The 22,707-nt window shown below is 37.1% G+C and overlaps 1 protein-coding gene across 1 annotated transcript in view; it reads right to left on the reverse strand.

Moving 5' to 3' along the window:
• Positions 1-5,923: 5,923 nt before the first annotated feature.
• RSPO3 (R-spondin 3) overlaps positions 5,924-22,707 on the reverse strand; it is a 99,789-nt gene continuing 83,005 nt past the window's right edge. The window contains exon 5 of the mRNA XM_082406273.1: positions 5,924-21,046. Within this exon, the coding sequence (XP_082262399.1) occupies positions 20,985-21,046 (62 nt within the window). The 3' untranslated portion in view covers positions 5,924-20,984. The remainder of the gene's footprint in view (positions 21,047-22,707) is intronic.

Raw genomic sequence — 22,707 nt, forward strand, 5'->3', positions numbered from 1 at the left:
GTGCTTTGCGATGACCTAGAGGGGTGGGATAGGGAGGGTGGGAGGGAGATTCAAGAGGGAGGGATGTGGGGATATATGTATGCATACGGCTGATTCACTTTGTTGTACAACAGAAACTAACACAGCATTGTGAAGCAATTATACTCCAATAAAGATGCATATATGTAAAAAAGGAATACAACCTTTCCATGCTTTCTTTATTTAATAACTTTTGGTTAACTTGACAATTTGTAACAAATGATGAATATATTTTGTATCCCAAATTCTACCTAGCATTGATTCAAATTCCATGTAGTATTATCCCAAAGCCTATGTGTTTTGTTTTAAGAGAAAATGATTTTTTTAGGGAGGTTACAGTGAAAAAATTAATAAAACACTGGTCTGGAATCAAAAGTTCTGATTGTGGTCTTGGTTCCACCATTTAGGCAATTACCTTATCCCTTCTTGGCCTCAATTTCTCATCCAATAAATAAGTAAAGGGCTAGACTAAAAGGCCCTCTAATTCTCTTCCAGGTTAGAGGTGTTTTTTTGTTTGTTTGTTTGTTTTGTTTTAATAAGTACTTAGAACAGTATCTCTCATACTTTAGCATGCCTCAAAATCACCCAGTGAATTTGTACACAGATTCCTGATTCCTGCATCCAGAGATTCTGATTAAGTAGATCTGTGGTGAAGTCAGATACTTTGTATTTCTGACAAGTTCTGAGGTCATGATGTTATTGCTGGTCTTCAGACTACACTTGGAGTAACTCTTGTCTAAACTCTAGAAATTATACTAGTTGCAATTCTGTTTCAAGACACTAGATGATATATTTTTGCATTAAAACTAGTCAGAAATACTTTAGTAAGGATATGTGTTTTAAATAGTCCATCATAAAAAAATATTTCTGTTGCTATAAAAAGTCAGTATTTATTGTTTTATATTATCATCTGGTTTTGGCTGGTTAATGAAGTACATGATTGGTTTATTTGTATGTTAGCAAATTTAATCTCTTTTATTGAATAACTTTTATATACAAAGTCTTTTGATTTGTATTTTGGTTTGTATTTTGAACATAGGTTAAGGGTCTTCTATCTTTCATGAATTCATTAGCAAGTGGGGAAGGCAGGCAAAAACACAAACAACTTTAAATAAAGCATCAAATTAAGATGTCAAAATAGTTCTTAAGAAAGCACAACATAACCCCCCTTACAAACAAGGGAGAATGAAGGAGAGATTAATTCTAACTGGAGGGTACAGAGAGGAGGAAACAAATAATATGTTATGACCTGATGACCAGATTCTGTTAATAAAGAAAATAGGAACTGCCAGACTAAGGGAACCTATATAATAGATATGGGGACCTATTTTAAATTCTCTTCTATATTAGAAGGCAACTAACATATTTGGAACTTTCTTTTGCAGTACTACATGCATTTTTCAAGTGTATTACTTTTAAATACATTAGGAAAAATTAAGAAATAACACCAAGCAGTCATTGCGGTCATAAAAAGTCACTTTTAAATCTATTACAAAGATTTAAAGATTTTAAATCATTAACAATAATGTCTTCTAAATTTTCGTGTTCATGAAGAGGATAAGCAAACATAATTAGTCAACTCAGACACTGGTCAAATCAAATTTACAGTAGAATGAACGATATTTCTAAAAATAAATTTTGGTAGAAACCACAATGTAACATATATTTTCTGATTTAATACAATACATAATCATATGAGTTATACATATAAACTAGTCACATAATATCTGTGTAATTATATGAGTTACACACATAAAATAAATAAAATACTTAGAAATTAAGGTTCTAGAGGCAAAGAGTTTCAACCAGATCCTAGGGCTGCACCTATGAGTTTTATTCTTTTATTCTAGTTCTCTACTTGCTTTATGATATTAAGAATTGTTGTGATATTCATAATGATTGCTATAATTTGTTGAATGACTATTATGTGCTATCCACATAATATACATTTTCTTGAATAATCCCAACAATCCCAGAAAATAAGTAGTACTAACTTCATATTAAATATGGAATAAACAAGTCACCTTTCAAATGGTATGGTAGATTTATACTTGACACCAGAGTGAGTACTTTGCCCACATCAATTACTTTATTTCGAACTATTCTGTTTTTGCCTTGGAAGAAGAAAAGTCTGCTGATTTAATTACTTATCGGTCAGTCCTGTTACCAGGCACGTATCCACTCCTTCCTTTGTGTGTGCCTTCTCGTGATAGTGCTATGTGCTAGTAATGAATCGCATGTGCCCAGATATATTTACAGAATGAAGATGTATCAGAAATACAAAGGACAATGAAACATACCAGAACTGACAATCTTAAAAACATGGCTGTAGAGTCTGAACGAGGAAGCTATGTAGGAAGTCAAGCCAATATGCACAATGTAAACATGTGATTTAGGACCTGAAGACAACCTTTTGGGCCAAGTAATGCAGCATGTTTAGTTAGTTCTAAATGAAGTATGGGACTGCAACCACGTAGTCTGTCATTTTCTTTCTTTCTTTTTTCATAATTATCCAACCTCAGGTTTACTAGTTGCCTCAGAGACATTTTCTGCTCTTAAACTCTAGCTTCCCATGGCACTTCCTTCTGCAAAATGTCCAAGGCTTGAGCTTTTGCTGGTTTTTCCAACACCTGTGCATTACTAGCCTGTTTCTGCTTGGGTGGTGTGACAGATGAATGACAGCCACAAAATTTTTGACACTCCTTCTATCACGAGATAGGGTCTACTTACCCTCTTCTTGAATCTGGGCTGGCATGAGGTTATTTTGACTAATAGAGTGCAGTGAGAGAGACTATGGCCATTCTAGACCTTGTTTTTAGGAGGCTAGCAGCCTCTGCTTTGGTTTCCTGAAGCCACAGACCACAAAATAAGAAGTCAGACTACACTGCTGGAGAGACCACATGGCAAAGCCTGCGAATGCAAGGAGAGGGACAGAGGGTCTAGCTGAGCCCAGCCCTCCCATTGACTGTGGCAAGATGTTAAGTAAGAGTGACAGTGAAGCTACCTTAGATCTTCCAGCACAGCCCAGCACAGCCCAGCACAGCCCAGCACAGCACCAGGTGAAAACCAGTGAGTCAGCACCCTGTGGAGCAAAACGATTGCTCAGCTGAGTGTATGCAAATTCCTGACTCACAAAATGATGACATATAGCAACATGGTTATTGTTTAAGCCAATAAGTTTCAGAGTCATTTTTAACACAGCAGTAGATAATGGATATTCTGAATCTTGGACTTAATTTTCCTTTTTAGGATAGTTAATGTCAGTTCTCCTCTCTCTATCCAGGAAGATGGATGATTCCCTTCAAATCACGCCAACAAAGCCATTCCTGCAATAGGTAAAGGTCTGTCTGCCTGAATTCCAGTTCCCAGTCTCCTTTAGCTGGTCCATCCCATTCTTCCTGAGTCCTGCTTATTTATATGCATGCCTTTTCCTGCCTTGGTTTGTATATTGGTCTGTCTTTATAAAGTCTGCATGCCTTTTTTGTGAGTATGGATCTCTCTCTGTGATTGTGTTACAGTATGAATCTTTTTATATCAATTTCCCATTGCCTCTGTGGGATGTGTGTGTGTGTTTCTCTCTGTTGATACCTTTCTGCCCAATCCTTTATCTTTATGTATGGGTCAATATTTACATGTTTAATTCACTTTCCATTTTTCCTTTTCTGTCTCTGCCACTTTCTACTTAACTTCTCTCACTCTCTACCAGGACAGGTAGTACAGCATAGCAGATTAGAGTACAGACATTGGAGCCAGATTGCCTGGGACCAGACCTCAGCTCTGCCACATACTGAACGATGACCTTGGACCAATAACTTCACATCTCAGAGTTACAGTTTTCCCATTTGAAGTATGAAGATGATAATAGTGCCCAATCACAGAATTATTGGGAGGATAAATCTGTACCTACACACATACATGTGTATAGGTATATGTATATGTGTGTCTGTGTACACATACAAATGTGTGTGCATATGCACATGATAATTGGTCCCCAAGAAGCACTCTCTAAGCATAGGCAGGATTATAAGTTTTGTTTCTCACTGTGTCTCCTTGTCTGCATTCCCTGTACTCTGCTCTTTTCCTCCTCTGTTTTTCACCTTTCTCTAGAAAGTAACTGAAGTGGCAATTTAATTATTTTCAGAATAAATCCATAGAATTCAACATTCCCATTAATCATTTTAAAAAATAAGTAGATTGTGATACATTTCTCTCTCTTCAAAATTTCAAAAATTCAATTGATATAAGAATCTTTAAGCTCATAAGGACACTAACTTTTTTTCTCTCTTCTGAGGCACAAAGACTGAATATATAAAAAGATTCCTCAACCAGGCTTAATTCGTGGAGGGATTTCAACCCTTTTTTTTTGGAGTGACATGTCTAACAGATGGCATTCCTGTGAAGGATGGTTCTGTGGGTGAACTTGGAGCCCTGTGCAGTTTCTGACAGACCATCTCCATGTTTATCATTTTCTCTTCTATTCAAGACAGCATATTGTCTTAGGCTAGGTTTCTCAGAAGTATAGCAGCCCCAGCCATGTGATTCGTACAGGAAGTGCTCAGGAGACACAGGGAAGAGAGTCAGGCTAGCAGGACAGGGAAGCAAAAGAAGCCAGGGAGGGGACTTAGCCTGATCTGGGGGAACGTCAAATTCTCTGGAAGGTGAAATCCACCTCGACATATGTCCTGACTGGAAGGGGAAAGAGCTAGGCCTTCACAGTTCTGTGTCGGTAACTAAATGGCCAAGGACTGGGGCTGTGGGAGGTACATAAGCTCTCAGGCACCTTCAGCTCCTTTGCTCCAAGTCTGTGGGCAAAGCAGCTTCAGTTGGCCTTAGGCAGTTTCCGAAAGAGTTTCAGGTACAGACAGGCAACTGGCAGAGGGCAGGTAGTGGGGATCCAAGGCGCTCTGGGCAGAACACTGAGAGTGTCCCCAGCCCTGCACATATCAAAATGCAGGAAATGGGAGTGATAACATTTTAGGAATAAAATTTGAATTGGTTCAAATTTACATTTAAATTTTAGTCCCTCATAGGCGTTGGTGCTTTAACAGATAGCAGGTGGCATTTTCCACATCTGTTTGCTCTACTTCTTGTGTCATGACGACACAGTTTATATGTAACTAGATTAGACACTAGTTTGTCCATTTTTTTTAAGAATAGTAACTATTGTCTGTCTGCAACTTAATTCAAACTCATTTTTCTTACATTCTAATTATACTTACAAGTTGGCACAAGTAATAATGATGTAATAAAGAGAAGAGGTTTTCCAAGGTTAACACATATCACAGGCTCATTGACATTTTCAGGTCAAGAAGACTTCTAAATGAGGGGGCAATAGCTAACTTGTTCTGACTATGTTAGGCTCTCTGACATGACCCAGGCCACCATGAAACAATGGAAGCTAAGGGAGATGCCATCTCTTACTGATTCCCTGATTTCAAAGGTGCCAAATGGACCATTAAATTCACTCCTAGGTCCTGCAAAGCCTTTCCCCGACTCATTGCTAAGGCCCTGAAAAGGCCAAGCAGTGAGGCAGTAAAGTTTGTACTCAACAGCCTCAGTCTCTTTTTTCTGAGCCTCTTTTTGCCACTGCTGGGGCTCCTGTGAATCTATCACCTTTGTGTTTATCCTCAACCAATAGAGAAAGAAACTGAGTATTAACTATGTTTAACCTGTATGGTGTTGTATGTGAAATTGTTAAATAGACACATGCTCAAATGCTGTAGTCAGTGTTGACATAGGACATGTCATATATGATATTCATGTTTTAGTCAATATCAAAGTGGTTATCAACCCATCTGGAGATAACCCTTGTTACCAATGTTTTTGGAACATAATACCAGTGCTCTCCGAGAACTTTCTCTTTCTTTGTTATTGTCTTTGTTCCCTTCCTTCCTTCTTCCCTCCCTTCCTTCCTTTCTCTTCCTTTCTTCCTTCCTTCCTTTCTTTCTTTCTTTCTTTCTTTCTTTCTTTCTTTCTTTCTTTCTTTCTCTCTCTTTCTCCCTCCCTTCTTTCCTCCCTTTCTTCTTATCCATCCACTAGCCATCCATTCATCCATCCATCCATCCAAAAGAGAAACAGACAGAGAGAGAGAGGGGGGAGAGAGAGAGAGAGAGAGGGAGGGAGAGAGGGAGCATTTCAAGGTTAAGAAGTAAAACAGGCTGAAAGTATTTTATGGAACAAATTAGAGGAATCAACTCCCCATAGAAATCAACTGGTAGTAAAATTTGAGTATGTAGATATAAAAAAAAAAGATACTCTGAAAATAGTAATGAGGGCTTTTAAATAAGAAAAACACAAATCCCAATGTAGGTGGCCTGATAAAAACTATCACAGCCGTAGAAGAGAATATAAGAGGATTCCAGATTGAAGCAGTACATATACTGTATATTCTCATCTACACTGGTTAAAGGGCTCTCATAAGCTCCTTAGTAAAAAGGAATTAAACGTCTAGTTTAGAACTTTACTATATTAGTATATCAGAATCCCATATGTATGCATACATATAGTTGTAAAAAGGTGTATGAGTGTGTGAGTGTGCATATATACGTATGTGTGAACTGCAACTTTTATGGAAAAAGATAAGGTTAGCCATGACAGAGCATCCCAAGTGCTTTGATTCTATTTTTAACAGGTACCCATACTCACAAAACAAAAACAAAAGCAAACAAACAAAAAACCAAGCACAGAAACAAACAAACAAAGGAACACTTTATTGCTATCTGGTGTTGGTTCCAAACTCCCATGGAGAGCTTCAGTGGCTGGGCTAGCCTAGACCATACTCTAATTCTTTTGACTTGGTTAATTGGTCCTAAGTGACAAAGTCCAGCAGAAGACCTACTTGTTTTCTTCGCTTCTACTCCAAAGTTTAAATCTGAATTCTGAATGTCAGCACTCTGAGTCAAGGAAAGCATACCATCAAGCAACAAACAGGAAGAAAGCACAAAAACCAAGAAAGTGTTTGGCCCAAGGCATAGGGCAGAGCTGTTTGGATTCCCTCCCTCTGCATTTTTTTGGGTTGGCTGGGAGAGGAACTCAAGGAAGATTCCTTCCTTGGTTTTTCTTAGGCAGCTGGGTGGAAGAACTAACCAGTTATGCAACATACACCAGATAAAAGCCTAATTTATCTAATTTATCTCAGTTATATGAGGCCAGAAATATAAAGTGTCTGAAAACTGTTTTCTTTCTATAAAACTAAGCAAAATGAACTTCTTCTCTTAATCAAGAACACCCTTTGTTCCCACAGAGAAATGAAAAGTCCCTTAAATAGGTCTTACTCTAGGAGCTGAATTCTCTCATTAATGACTAAGCTTGGAAGAGAACCCTGAGCTCCAAATGAGAACAGTATCATGACCAGCACCTTGAAGAAGAAATATTAAAATTCTAAAATATATACAGAAACATCTATTCTCTTTTTGCCTCTTTTTGCCTGAACTGATGTTCAGGACTTCCAAAACTTTAGTATATCAGCTCCAAGTCCAGCAGACCTTTGTTGAGTTTATTTGCTCAGTTGCTTTCCTCCTTCTTCATGTAAAGCACCCATTCATTCCTGTTTTCATCTACCTGGTTCACTTGGGGGCTGAGAGTGATTGGTCCATGGATGGGAATATTTCCCAAACTGGGCAAATCAGAGTCTCTTTCCAGGAATTTAATCTCTTTCTATCTCCTCTCTAGTCAGAAACTGTAGGATGTGACTGAATAGTCAGGAGGCATTCTACATATTGACCATAATGAGAAACCCAGGAAAATAAAGCTAATTCCCACCCCCTAAAATAGAGGTGAGAAGTAGGGAGAATGTCTTGAGACTATTACCATATACAGAAGAGTCCTCCAGTATCTGGTTTATTCCTGAGGCACGTTCAACCCTTGTTCTTCCAAAGTCTATGTTGTTTGGTATTTTTCTAAGTTCTGAACATTAGACAAATATCTTTCCAATAAAACTTCCCCTTTTGCTTAAGCTAGTTCAAGGTGGATTTCTGTCACTTATATGTGATAGAATCCTGACTAATACATCAAGACTTTCAATTGTTCTATTTTTTTTTACATAAAAAGTTGCTCTACCAGTCCTAGTTGGGGCTTCAACTTCAAATTCTATATTGAGAGTGCTAGTTGATGGGGCTGGCCCAGGTAGAGCACTCCTTTTGTCTAGACTGAGTTAGCCTGAGTGGCCCAAAATAAAACTGGCCCAAAGCAGAGGACTTTGCCTATCCCACTCAAATTCATGTCTTGGCTTAGACCACATGGCAGAGACTGCTAGTTGCCTAATCCAGTTTTCATTTCCCTTTTCTTTCTTGTAATGGAAACCCTGGATTTTATTTGGAAATATGACTGCCTGGAAAAAAGGTTCCATTTTCTAATCTTCCCTGCAGCTAGGTATGGCATGCAATTGAGGTGAATGATATGTAAGCAGAAGGTTTTTTGGTTTGTTTGTTTTTGTTTTTACAGCTTCTCCAAAACCTTCTTTCACGATCAGCTGGCATGTGCTCTTTGCCTATTTCTTCTTCATGCCTCCTTCTTTTCAACTGGCTGTTCCCTTGTACCAATTCCCAGGGAATTTGACCCATTCCCTTGGACCATGAGGTGGAAGGCATGAGCTGAGGTTGATGAAACCTGGGTCTATGATATCATGGAGCTCCATATCAGCCCGGAACACATATCTTCAGGCTTTTTTTTAAACAAGATAGAAATAAATGTATTTCTTGTTTAAGTCAATATTATTATGTTATATGCAACCAAACTAATCCTAAATGATGAGCCATTCCAGTTGGAGAAAATTCTAATTGAGATCACATTTACGGGCAAAAATATACAGAGATTAAAGAGGGACTTGAGTGACTAGACTGGGGCAGACACGTCTTAATCCCCTTACTAGGACTGTGGCCCAAGCTCAGTGCTCTGAGGCTTGACTAAAATTAGACTAGAGTTATTCTTCATTGTGAGTAGAATTTAAGGTCGGCTTATGAAAGAGTCTTGAGTTCTCCCTAAGGCCAACATATTTATGTTTATTTGGGGTAAATAATTCCAAATTCTCATTTCATGAATGGGTCCAGTCAATCTCAATAAACATTAATCTCAATAACGTTCAGTGTCATTTTCTAAAAATGCCATCTGAATAACGTCACTTTTCTGCTAAAATCCCTTTAATGACTGAAAGCTCTTACCATAATTTGCAAAGATTATATCTATTTGTTTCCTTATTTGTTTTTTGTTTGTTTGTTTTGTTTATTTTTTTTATTCTCTCAGGACTAACTATAAGCTCCGTGAAGGCTGAGACTATGCCTGTCTTACTATGACACCAGTGCCTAGCACTGTGCATAGCATATAGTGGATAGTCAACAAATATTTGCTAAATGAATGACAGAGATGAATGAAGAAAGCAAAAAATTCAGGAATTGGAGAAATCCTTAAGGTAATATTGTTCTATAGTTGTACCCAGACTGAACCAGTCAAGATCTGGTGTGCCAAAAGATTAAACCAAGTTGCACTTTTTATAAAAACTTGTTGTAATTGTTTTATATGTGGGGAGTGGGTGTTATGGTATGTTACGTACAACAGGCAGAATTCTAGGCTAATCCCCAATGACCCATGACCTTGTATAGTCATGGGTCATGAGTGTGGGTGAAGCTGTGAATATGATGGGGTATCACTCTTATGATTAGGTTACTAACTAGTTGACTGATAAATCTCAAATGGAGATTATCCTTAGTGAGCTTGACCTAACTGAGTGAGCTCATAAAAGAGATAAGAAGCATCAGCAAATACACTCTTACTGACTTAGAAGAAAGCAAACTTCTGTGCTGTGAACTGGCTATGGGAGCCACAAGGCAAGGAACTTTGAGTGGCTTTTGATCACCAGCCAATAGCTAGAAAGAAAATGGGTACCTCAGTCCTACAACTGCAAGGAGCTTAATTCTCTCAACAATGACTAAGCTTGGAAGAGAACCCTGAGCTCCAAATGAGAACAGCATCATGACCAGCACCTTGATTACAGTTTTATGAGACCCTAAGCAGTGGATTCAGTTAAGCTATGCCCAGACACTTCACCCTGGAGAATTTGAGATAATAAATTTGGGTTGTTTTAAGCCTCTAGGTTTGTGGCAGTATGATTATATAGTAATAGAGAACTATTACAAACACTTTCACATCTGTTATTTCATTCTTGTAGAAATGCCCAGATTTATGTTTTTATTTTAGTGTTTACAGATAATGAAACTGATTTCAGAGAGGTTAAACAACTTAATGTTTACCGACCTTGTAAGTGTATGGAAGGATAGGGAGAGTTTTAGAAAGACCATATTAGGAATGGAAATAAATACTTACATCATGTGTGCAAGTGATGGAGTAGACTGAGAACTGAGGCTGCAAACACCTCCATAAAGTGGTGTAGTTGCTTCTCTCCAGCTGACAGTGTTGATTGAATATCTTTATTCTAATCGAAGCATAGTAACCTAAGCTAAATCTTTTCAATTTTAATTGCTTAGAGATCAACTATTACAGCTCTGTTGGTGCTTTTTAGGTTACTTATTTGTACTCTTGGCTTCCTATTCCTATTTTCATTTTTCTGTTTTTTATTGGGCATGTTTTTATTGAAATCTCTCTCAAATTCTATATAGCATGAAGTATAATGGGAAGAAAGGAAGCAGGAAAAGAAGAAAGAAAGAAGGTAAGAAGGAAGGTAGGAAGGAAGGGAGAGAGAAAGAGAAGAGGTGGAGAGAGGAAATGAAAGAAAGTAAAGATGAATGGAAGAAATAAATAAGATAAACAGGAAGGAGAAAAAGACAAAAACTATAGAATGATGCCTTGTAGCTGAGGAAGCTATGACTCAGAGAGGTTAAATGACTTGCCCAAAGTTAGTTTACAAGATATAATGTGCAGTTTCCAAGTCTTCTGACTTTAAAATTTATGCTTTTTTTTTTCCAGACTGATATAAATATTTGATTAGCCTCATCCTGGGACTTTCTATTTTTAAAGCAGTCTGTGTATTTTGCTCAAGCAAGTAATAAAGCAAGTATCTATTCTGCTTACTCTCAATGAAAAGAATCATCAGTGCCCCTCTGTTACCAGTTAGGCTTTGTAGTAGATTTGGGTCTTTTTGTATCTCTAACAGAAAGAGGCTGATGAAAATAAAACATGATGATTTGGATGAACTCTAATCTACACATGCTTCAGAAATCACATTTTAACTTAAGTATAAAACCAATGCCTTGAAAATTTAATAGATCAAAGAGAAACCAAGAAAAAAAAATGCAATTTTAGAAAGGAGAAAATAATAACAAAGTAGAAGGTAATAGAAGAGAGGATGAAGAGGAAAAAGAAGGTTATAAAACAAAACTAAAGAAAAATAGATTTTTCACAATAAATCTCAAAATCCACTCTGGTATTTATATTGTATTTTTTCCAAGTCTTAAACAGTTCCTGTTTGTGACTCATTATTATGGATGCAATTTGGATTGTACTGTGCTTTAGACCATATGGAATATCAGAGTATCTAGAACACACTGATCCACCCAACTTGTAATTATTTCACTGTACAATTTGAGATGGGATTGCTTGGTTTGGATTATTTTTTTCTCCAGGGGTCAAGGTATGTTTTCAAAGCTTTGGTACACAATAACAATTACTGTTCATTGAGGAGAAAGGTTAAGCTTGAAGAGAAAGAATAAATGCTAAGACCTTACCTAAAGTCTTCCCTATCACAGTTAATGGCCACTCCATCTTTCTAGATGCTGAGGCCAAAACATATTGGAGTCATTCTTAACTCCTTTGTTTCTTTCACACCCTACTTATAACCTATGAGCAAATCTGGTAGCTCTGTTTTCAAAATACTCTAGGATCTGTCCTTCTATCACCAGCTCCATTGGTATCATCCTATTCTAGGACACCATCTTTTCTCAGCTGCTTCCCTTGTTCTTTATCCTCTAAATCTATTCTCAACCTAGAAGCTAGAGTTATTCTGTTAAAATTTTGGTCACATCATGGCACGTCTCTGCTCACTCCCTCCAGTGGCTCCCCATTCATCCCAGAGTAGAATCCCAAACTCACTCACGTGTCTCCTCCTTGAAATCTCTGAAATCTATTTAAAATTGCCAACTCACCCTATCCCCCCTCTGGAATGAAGCTTCACAGGTATCGGTGTGTGTGTGTCCATTTTATTCACTGATCTACCTTGAGTACCTAGAAGAATGCCAAGCACAGAGTACGTATGTGCTAAATATTTGTTGAAGGAATAAATGAATGATTGTTGACTTGAGCCTCTGAAGAATATAGCATAAACAGTTAACTAACCTTTTATTAACCTTGGTTGATTTACATTTTTCTACTGATATTTGGGTATTATTTTATTATCCCAATGAAGAATTTATCATAGAACCAACATGAGACAGAATATAGCCATTTGAGGAAATGCAATTAATAAGGTACTGTTGGATTGTAGCAGGTATAAAGAAAAGTATCTGCAAGAAGTGAGGCTGGAGAAATAGACCAGATGATGAGTTCTCTGATATGCTCTGCTAAAAATATTGGGTTTTATCCTGAAAGAAGTATAATATGGCCATTGCCCAGGTTAAATGAATTTGGGGCTCATCAAGGAAAAAAATATGTTCACAAGAGACCGTAACACAGGGCAAGTTTTATTAGGCAGTGCTTGGACAGAGTTGCATGAGAAGGGAAGTCTCTCACACTATGAGACTCTCCAGAGGCTTCTGGGCAAAGGGGCCCATAAGTACTTACTTATAAAAGTAACAAAGGATAAATAGCAATATTTATTTGAATATGGCTCCAGTGACTTTCAGCAGAAATGATGAGGAACGTCTTGTAGAAAACCACATGGAAGGCCAGTGTTTGACAGTAATCATGGAGTAATAATAATAACAAAGTTATGGCTTTAAGGAACATTTAAGGAACATTAAGAAAAAAATTGAGAGGACTTAATCATTGGATAAATGTGAACATTGAATGCCATTTCTGACTTTAAAAAATGGATGGGAAGTGGCAGTTTACCAAGATAGGAAAAAAAAGTGATAAGCAAATTTGAAGGTAGGCGGAAGATAGTGAGTTCAATTTGGTACATAACAAGTTTGAGATGCTATAGGACATCCAAGTCAAGACCTTTGGTTTGTTTGCTTGTTTGGTTGTTTTTCTTGAATTACCCATTAGCTACATGGATCTGGAGTGGACCAGGGTTGGAGATTTAGATGTTGGAGTATTAATGTTAAATGGTAGTTAAAATCCTGTCAATGAATGAGATTTTTCTCTATGTGAGATAAAGGAGGAAAATCAAGAGTAGGTGATGTCATAACAATCATATGAGGAAAGAGTTTCAAGAAGAAAAATGATAAATAACATCAGGAGTAGTAGAGAGGTCCTGTAAGGTAAGGACTGAAATGTCTACTGTTTTTAGTACCTAGAGAGACATTTGTAAGATTGGATTTAGTGGAGGTAAAGAAGCATAGATACAGTGGTTTGGACAGTCCTAGGAAATGGGGAAGTGGAGGTAAGTACTAATTGCTCTTTGGAGAAACATGGTTCTAAGAGGAAACAGGAAAGTAAGGTGATCACTAGAAGGAGATAAAGAGACAAGATGGGGGATGCTGGAAGAAAAAGAGAAGTTAAAGTTACAGAAGAGGGGAAAAACACTTGATTTAAGTAAGGTTCCCAAAGAAATGGAAAGATGTACTTCAAAGAACAGATGGGAGGATTAACATTTGAAATGCAGAAGGACAACCACATAGCTAAAATATAAAGAAAAGGAGTAAGTGTGGCTCTAACTATATTTACATTTGATTGTCTTTTGGGGAGACACATGGAGTGGAGAATGGTCTTGTATTATGGTCTCTATTTTTCTCTCTAAAGGAGAGTTCATTTACTCAGAGTGATGGAAAAAATCAGAGTGGTGAAGGTTTGAAAACATTGTTGTGGAGAATGAGAGAGGAAGTGGACTAGGGGTAGAGGTTTTACTGATGTGGGAGACCATGAATTTGTAGTGACATCAATCCATGCGGTTGTGGCATTTGTTTTTAGCAGTGCTTGGCAGCCAGATATGAGACTAGAAAGGGAGTGACTGGTTGATCCCGGGCTAGAGTTTTGCTAATTTGGTGCAGAAGAAGGATAAAAGAGCAAGGACACTGATGGTTTTGGCAAGAGAGTTTTTTAAGTAATAAATAATGAAGTTTAGATGGATCGAAGTTGATAATGATCATTGAATGCCTACACTTAGCAAGGAGCAATGTTATGTGTTTTACACAATTTATATCTAATCTTCACGTCAAATATGTGATATAGGTATTACTACTCTCATTTACAAATGAGGAAAATGAAGCTCAGCTGAATAATTTAATGAAGCTATGAGGAGGATGAAAGATTAAGATAAATTGAAGGACAAAGGATTAGAGTCCTTAATGAGATTCAAGAATATTTTTTGTAGACCAACAGGTTGAAGGAGCAGAAAAGATGAGATCACCAAAGATTGTGGAGATCCAGAAATTATAAATTCAGAGCTGGAAGAATTCTGGATGTTGTATGGACCAGGGTGTCCATATAGAGATATATAGACAGTGAGGTTGGAGTGTTGGGTATGCTGTCTGCACAGAAGTGGCAGTCATCCAGGATGCAGTAGAAATAGGGGTAAAAACCTGACCTTATGATTGATATGCTCAAGCCTTTGATAAGCATGTGGGAAGTGAGTAGGACATAAGAAAATGGCAATTGCTTGTAAGTGTGAAGCTTGATTATGCTAGAGGTCCTGAGTTTTAAGGAGAAGTTAAGGCTTAAAAACAGTGACAGGAAATGTCATTCTTCTGGCTCTTCCTCCTTCACGCACATCCCTCTTATCCTTGGTCACCTCCCCCAAACTGGATCCTTTCTCTGTATAATCTATGTTGCTTCAAGTCTGAATTATCCACTCCTCCCTTTCATCTCTCCCAACCCCATACTTAGAATCCAACATGTTACCAAATTCTTCATAAATTGAGCTCTCCATTTCTTTGCTTTAGCTGAAATTTGACTAGTTTTCTCAAAGACAGGGGTGGCCTGGAGAGAGAGAGAGTGGGTATTTAATCAGGCAAACCTGAATCCTCTCCCCTCCTGAGAAAATCCCACCTTTGTTCTGGGATTCACTGACCTCCCATTTCCCCATAGAGCTCAGGGGTGAACTTGAACAGGCAGTGGCTTGAGAACCTGAGTGAAATGTGACTTTTCAAGATTCTAAGCTAACTGATAAGGGGATTTTATTGTGGGTGTCTGAAGACATTCTAGTCCAGGTGTGCAGACACTCAGATTAGCTAATTCCCAGGACCTGCCCTTGAGGTGGAAATAGCAGCAGCCCTGAGGGATGGCTGGTCCACAGTACCATCCTTCATTAGCTCCTTTACATACTATATCAAACTCTTAGCCCTATGAAGCTTGTGGTCAACTAGAACCTCTATGAGTTGATTTTTTCCATGCCAATGGCTATTAATTCCCTTGCTCCTTTTTAGTTTGTTGTACTTTAATGTAGGTCTATGCTTTCTTTTCTTCTTGATTTTATCATTTTGGTGCCAGACTGACATAGCAGTTTATTTGACTGTTTTACAATTCTTATTTTCTCATCCAAAGCATCAGTTATTTCTCTCAGCATTCTCTTATTTTTTTTTTTCAAATTTCTTTAGCTTCATCCAATCTATTGAGATGAAATAACAGTAAAGGATGAAGGACAAAGACTTTGGTGCACCATCATAGAAACTGCAGGTTGACACAGAGAATTTTGTCAATATTCCTTCTATAAGGTTGCTCAGCTAGATATGGATCCATCTAATTGTAGCCACTTCTATAAATTTATTCATGAAAATATCCAGAGAAACTCTGTTGAAATTCAAGATAGTGTTGGAAATTTCCCTAATTTATTACTTTATAAACTCTAAAAACAAAACAAAACAAAAACCCCCAAAATCTCCTACACCATAAAACAGGAAAGGAAAAGTGTGATTTGTAAGGCAGAGCCTGATGTCTGAGAGCTGTGGTAATTCCACAGTGGCCTGTACAGTCTCCCCTGAAAGTAATGTCTGGTCTTCTTGCTTCTGCGTCAATAGCTTAATATTAGTTTTATAATTTTGTTAGATATAAACGCATGACTTTGGTGTAGTCTTCAGAATCTACATTTTGTTCCTCAGGGCAGGCCCTGTTACTTAGGCAAAAGAAAATATGTTTTGAAAATAAAGTAATTTTAAAAAATGAGCTGTTTTGAGGAGGTGATAAAACATAATTGATGTTGTTTTTCAAAAGAATGTACAACAGATTTAAGAAAATTCTTAAAATCTGACTTGAAAGCAAGTTTTTCTTTTTTTTATTTATGAGGAACTGTGAAGATACGTGATTTTTACTGGCTATCTGAGTTTCTATCGGGCAGAAGACTAGAATTCTATACTTACCATTGGATCTATACAATAAGCATTACATTAGGTTTCTGTTTCTAGACATCAAATAAGTTAATGGAGACAATTTAGCCCGAGTTTTTGCTGAATATGCTAAGCACAAGATGCTTCCTATCAGCAACTAAACACATGAGTAAAACATCTAATTTTTAATTGAATAGATGAAACTGTGCCAATATGTGAAAGACAGAGTTACAAACTGCAACAAAATATAACTGGTTTCATTAAACAGGATTGCATACATTGGACTGCTGCTGCATGTATTTGAAAAAAGGAAAGCAAATATGGAGCCAAAAATTTATGCTTCATAGACTATATATTATACCTAGTAGGTTTAAACTTTTCTTTGTAAAAATTTTCTACTAGGTAGTGATAAGTTGACTTGAACAGCTTTCCTTCTTATCAATGACTTGTACTCATGATTCAAACACTGACTTACAATTTGATGGAGGAGGAGATATGGCATCCTTAAAGTGATACTAATAATATATTATACTTTATATTTTTATACTTTATTATTATACTTCAAGTTTTGCAGTCTTCTATATTTTTAAAAGGACTCATCTCTTTTTGATTTTACTTGTAATTCATTGATAAAGTAACATACAAAAACTAGAAATTAATATAGTATATACAAGTTTTGGGCAAAAAGTTGAGTAGGCAATATTGTCTAAAAGTTGAGAAACTTGACCTGGGTGTTAAGGAGGGCAGTGATATAGATTGGTTTTGGATAGAAAAATCAGTTAAGGTGAAATAGCATTACCGAATGCATTTTTGTGGAAAAAGAGACAAATAAAGGAGAAGACAAAAAAAAAAAAAGATCTTGCTGAGAATTATAAAGTGATATGGTGATTTGAGAGAGAGTTGGAAGATGTGTTGGGAGAAGGATGTTAAAATGGAAATACTGTTTAAATTGGTATTTGTCCTCCATGCTTCTTATTACAATATCTTTGGTTGCACTTTTACTTTTATTACAGGTTAGCATAATTGTACTCCTTGTCTGTTAAGCCAGGAAAATCCTTTGTCTCCTTTGCTTTAGCAGGTGAACATGCTCTAGTCCAATTTCTTTCTTTGAAAGCAGACCCAGGTAAAAGATAACTTGACTCTATGTGGGCCCCGCTCTGAGTTCCCTTTCTCATCCACCAAGAGGAGAGCTTCCCCACTGCTTTGCTTCCACGTCTGCAGTTCCCTACTTCCCATTCTGTTCTCAGCACATTGGAATCTGAATTCTGTCCGCGCAACTTTGAGGAAACAAGTTGAAAGATTACCAGATTTGCAAACCCTGGCCACATGGGGCCTTTAGATTAACTGATTTTGTTGTAGCGTTTTATATTATCACAGCTTCTTTTGATTCCCACCCCTAAGGTTTCTACGTTGTCACTTTCTTTGTTCTTTATTTACCTCATAGACTGACTTTCACAGTTCCCTTCATATCTTCCCATTTCTCTACTCACTCTTTAAATATTGCTGAGTGTGTTCAATGTTTTTTCTTTTCTTTTAATGTATTCTGCTTGGATCCACTCACTCATGCCCTCTGGTTTATTTATTCGATGATTACTCCTAATTCGACATTTCTACATTTGATACATTTTAATAGAGACAGACCTGTGTTTCAGACTCCCTTGAGTTCATCCCCATTGAATGCCTCACACATCTCAAAATCAACAAAGCAAAGAAGCAATCCACTTTTACCTGTGGTCGATCCTCTGGGTAGTGACACCTCTATCCTCAGACACACCAAGAGAAACATGGGATTCACTTCACTCACCAGCTTCCTCCTACTGGTCACCGCATTTTGTAGCTCCTACTTTCAAATGATGTTTGATATCTATTCCCTACTCTCCTTCACCTTTCTCTCTGCATTAATTCAGGCTCTATTTATTTTTGAGTTCAGTAATATAATTTTATACCCCATACTTAAAACTGCTGCTCATCTGAGTCTTCTTTTGTTCATTCTTTTAAAAAGTTCATCCTTTCTTTGTCACCAAAGGCATCTTTGCAAGCCAAATAGAATCATTCCATTGCCCTTCTTACAACCCTTCCCAGACTCATCACTCTTTTCAGGATAAAGTCCTAAGTCTTTCACATAGCTTATAAGGCCGTTTGTCACCTGTTCCCTGCCCACACACCCACCAAATCTCTTGCCAGAGAACACAAAATCTACTTGGACTTCCGCAAACAGCATATGCATGCTCTTTTATGCCAGACTCTTCTCATGGCCTATGACTCCATCACTTCTCTCCTACCTTGTCTCACTGGCAAAGAACTACAGTAGTCTCCCCTTATTCTCAGGGGATGCCTGAAACTGCAGATAGTACCAAACCCTATATATACTATGTTTTTTTTCCTATACATACATACCTACGATAAAGTTTAATCTATAAATTAGGCACAGTAAGAGATTAAAAACAATAACTTATAATAAAATCAAATAATTATAACAATATACTGTAATAAAAGTTAAATGAATGTGATTGTTTCCTCTTCCTCTCTGAATGTCTTATTGTGCAAACTTAATGCCTTTTTTTATCTTAACTAAGCACTTATTACCCAGTGTGCCTGTAACTTTTGTAGTTTGAGGTGCGACAGCAAAACTAGCACGAATTTCTTTTTCCTTCTTCACAATGTCACAGATAGAAGACTTGTTCTTACCATAGAATTTAGCAACCTCAGCATACAATTTTTTTCTTTCCTTACTGAGAACTGTCACCTTTTCACTTAAAGGAAACACTTCACAGCTTCTCTTTGGCGTATCTGAATTGCCAGCATCACTACTCTTGTGCTGCGGGGCTGTTATTAAATACAATAAGGGTGACTTGAACACAAGCACTGTGATACCAAGACAGAGGCATCATAGGATATCGCTTATATGTGGAATCTAAAAAAAAAAAAAAAAATACAAATGAACTTATATACAAAACAGAAATAGACCCACAGACATAGAAAACAAACTTATGGTTACCAATTACCAAAGAGGAAAGGGGGGAGGGATAAATTAGGAGTTTGGGATTAACATATACACACTACTATACATAAAATAGATAGCCAGTAAGGACCTACTGTATAGCACAGGGAACTCTACTCAATATTTTGTAATAACCTATAAAGGAAAAGAATCTGAAAAATAATAGATATATATATATGTATAACTGAATCACTTTGCTGTACCCTTGAAACTAACACAACATTGTAAATCAACTATACTTCAATAAAAAAATAAAATAAAATAAAGAATATTTAGAAATACATTGCTGATATCTACAAAACAAAAATATCTTATTACTAAACAATGCTAACCATCATCTGACAAAGTAGGGTTGTCACAAACCTTGTTTGTCAAAAACGCAATATCTGTGAAGTGCAGTGAAGCACAGTGCAATAGAACATGCCTGTATATATAAGAACTTCCGTTTCGAGTGATTTGGAAATTCTAAATATTTTAAACAAAGCACATATAAGATCTTACGATAACAGCAACAGCTTACTGAGTACCCACTATGTGCCTGGCAAGTCATATACTTTTTTAAAACTTTATTTTAATTAATTTATTTATTTTGCAAGCCATATACTTTGTTTCCTTTAATCCTCACAACAACTCTGTATAGTCTGGAATAATATAGTCATTTTATACAAGAGGATAATGAGAATGAAAGAACTTAAATTATTATTTTTCCAGGATTGCACAGTTAGTCTGTGATGGAGGGATTTAAAGGCAACTCTTCCACTCTCCAAAGACTGTGCCCTTTCCACTAACTTTCACTCAACAAGGTAACCCCAGACTTATTTCCTAGTGTTCGCCAATGATTCCATCCAACCCTTCGTCTTGGTTTTTTCTTCTGAAGCACATTTGGATTGTTTCTTGATGCCGACAAATGGGCGTCTATTGATCGGGAGAGAAACAGGAGCCAGGAGTCACTGAAGAGGGCAGTCAAGGGGCAGTGGAGGTAGAGAGATGGAAAAATGGCCAGCACTGTGCCCCCCATGTTTGCACTTCCTCTTCCCTTCTGTGGAGCTATGGGATATTTGTTTTTGCTTAAATATGTTTTACTTTGTGACGTTTAAAAACTTGTAGAATGAAAAGCAAATGCTCTTTTTGAAACTTGCAATATGAATACCTTTTTATTTTTGTTTGCTGAAGTTTTGTTTGTTGAAAGAGAGGAAATGGTTAATCATCAAAGCCGAGGAAGAGTCTTTTAAATTTATTACAACTTGTAGCCTGGGTAACTTTGACTTACTGCCAACATTTACAGTTCCTGATAGAAGAGACTGGAATTTAAAACATCCTTTATGCAGCCTGCCTAAAACTGGCATTTTGGTTAATCAGAAAAAGAAAGAAAAAAAAAAGTAATGAAATGTCTGATGACTTATCGCCCAGTGCTCTCCAGCGAGTCCATCTAACTATCCATCTTGGCTGTTTCTTCTGAAGTGCATTTGGAGTGTTTCGTGATGCAGTCAAATGGGGTCTTTTTTTTTTTTTTAGATAGGAAAACTGAGTTCCCCACTTTGCTGGTATAGTTTAGGCCATATGTGAAAAATAGAATATGTGACATCAGGAGCAGACTGTTAGCAGATGAGATGATACCTCAGGCCATATCTCAGCAATATCCTCTGCCAAACTCTAGTCCCTATGGAAAGAGAAACGAGTGCACTTTTAAAAAACACTTATGTGAGATTAAACATCCTTACATATTTATTTGACTAATGAGAAATATTTATTATCCCACTAGTAATGAACAGGTTTGTTTCATTATTTTAAAAAAAACAAGATTTATGAACTAGGAAGAAGAAATAACTGAGGGTATATAAGTTTGGAATAATTAAGCTGATTATTATTATTCACTATAAATTAGGCATGAAGATTTTTTTTTTTGGAGGTCTTAACAATTTACTTACAAAATTACAGAAGTTTCTAATGTTTTTTTTCTTTGGCATTGGACATACAATGCCTATGTCACCTACAAAAATTTTATGAGAGCTTTACACAAAATAAGCAAAGTGACTCTGGGGCAAGTATCCACACAACAATCCTTAAATTCAGTAGGAGAGACTCAAGCATTCCTTGCAATTATCTTGCATATGAAGAGTGTCTGACCAGTTGCTGTCTTTATAAATATTAACTGAATGGAATCACTACCCACAAGTTGGATGCGTATGAGAAGCAGACGGAACATGGTCTTTTTGCTTGTCATTGCAAGGAGAAATAATTTAATGTAATAATAACTATTGTATTCTTTTAGGATGGAAATGTTGCATCTTTCTAGTACATTACATTGGAGATTTTAGTTTCACAAGCCAAAAGGGGGTATTTTTCTTGTCTACCAGCACCAATAATAATTAGAGCTAAATACAAACCATTTTCATATCTAAATGAAGTGGCTTAGTAACTGAACACTTAGTTTCAAATAGTAGAAAACAAGAGAGCTAAAATATTGCTAAGATTAGCTCAAAGACATAATTACAGACAGTATTACATTATTTGGGATTTTAAAGTAAAATTAGTACATCTTTGGTTTGTGTTTGATTAATAATGGAAAGCATGTCCTAAATTAAAAAAAATGAAGCCCAGGGCTTCCCTGCTGGCGCAGTGGTTGAGAATCTGCCTGCTAATGCAGGGGACACAGGTTCGAGCCCTGGTCTGGGAAGATCCCACATGCCGCGAAGCAACTAGGCCCGTGAGCCACAACTACTGAGCCTGCCCATCTGGAGCCTGTGCTCCGCAATGGGAGAGGCCGTGACAGTGAGAGGCCCGCGCACCGCGATGAAGAGTGGCCCCCGCTTGCCACAACTAGAGAAAGCCCTCGCACAGAAATGAAGACCCAACACAGCCAAAAATAAATAAATAAACAAAACAAAACAAAAAAATGAAACCCATACTTTAGTAATAGAACTAAGAAAAGTTAGCACTCTCTCTCACCCCATCCCCTCCAAAGCTTTGCCTCCAGATGTTATTTGGTATTTATTTTGCAAAGTTTATTTTTACAGTCCAAGCCGTTTGTGTTTTAAAGATACACTGGTCAGTTTATTTATAGAGACAGCTTCTTGAAGTAAAGACAATTGACGTGGGTGTGGGTTAAAGCTACCCAGCACTAGAAAGAATGGGGGCGTCTGGTAACCTCCAGTATGTTCTCTCTCCTTCTTCTCATGTTCTTTCATTATGGGGACTCTGGAATTTTCTTTTCCTTTTTTTCTTTCTTTTCCTTATTTTTTTCCAGTCCTGTAAGGTTTTACATGATTCATCCTGGGAGGAAAAGATGAGCTTCTGGACCAGTTATCCCACACAGGAAAT

The sequence above is a fragment of the Balaenoptera borealis genome (assembly GCF_965194805.1).
Source record: "Balaenoptera borealis genome assembly, chromosome: 9".
NCBI classification, from domain to species: Eukaryota; Metazoa; Chordata; class Mammalia; order Artiodactyla; family Balaenopteridae; genus Balaenoptera; species Balaenoptera borealis.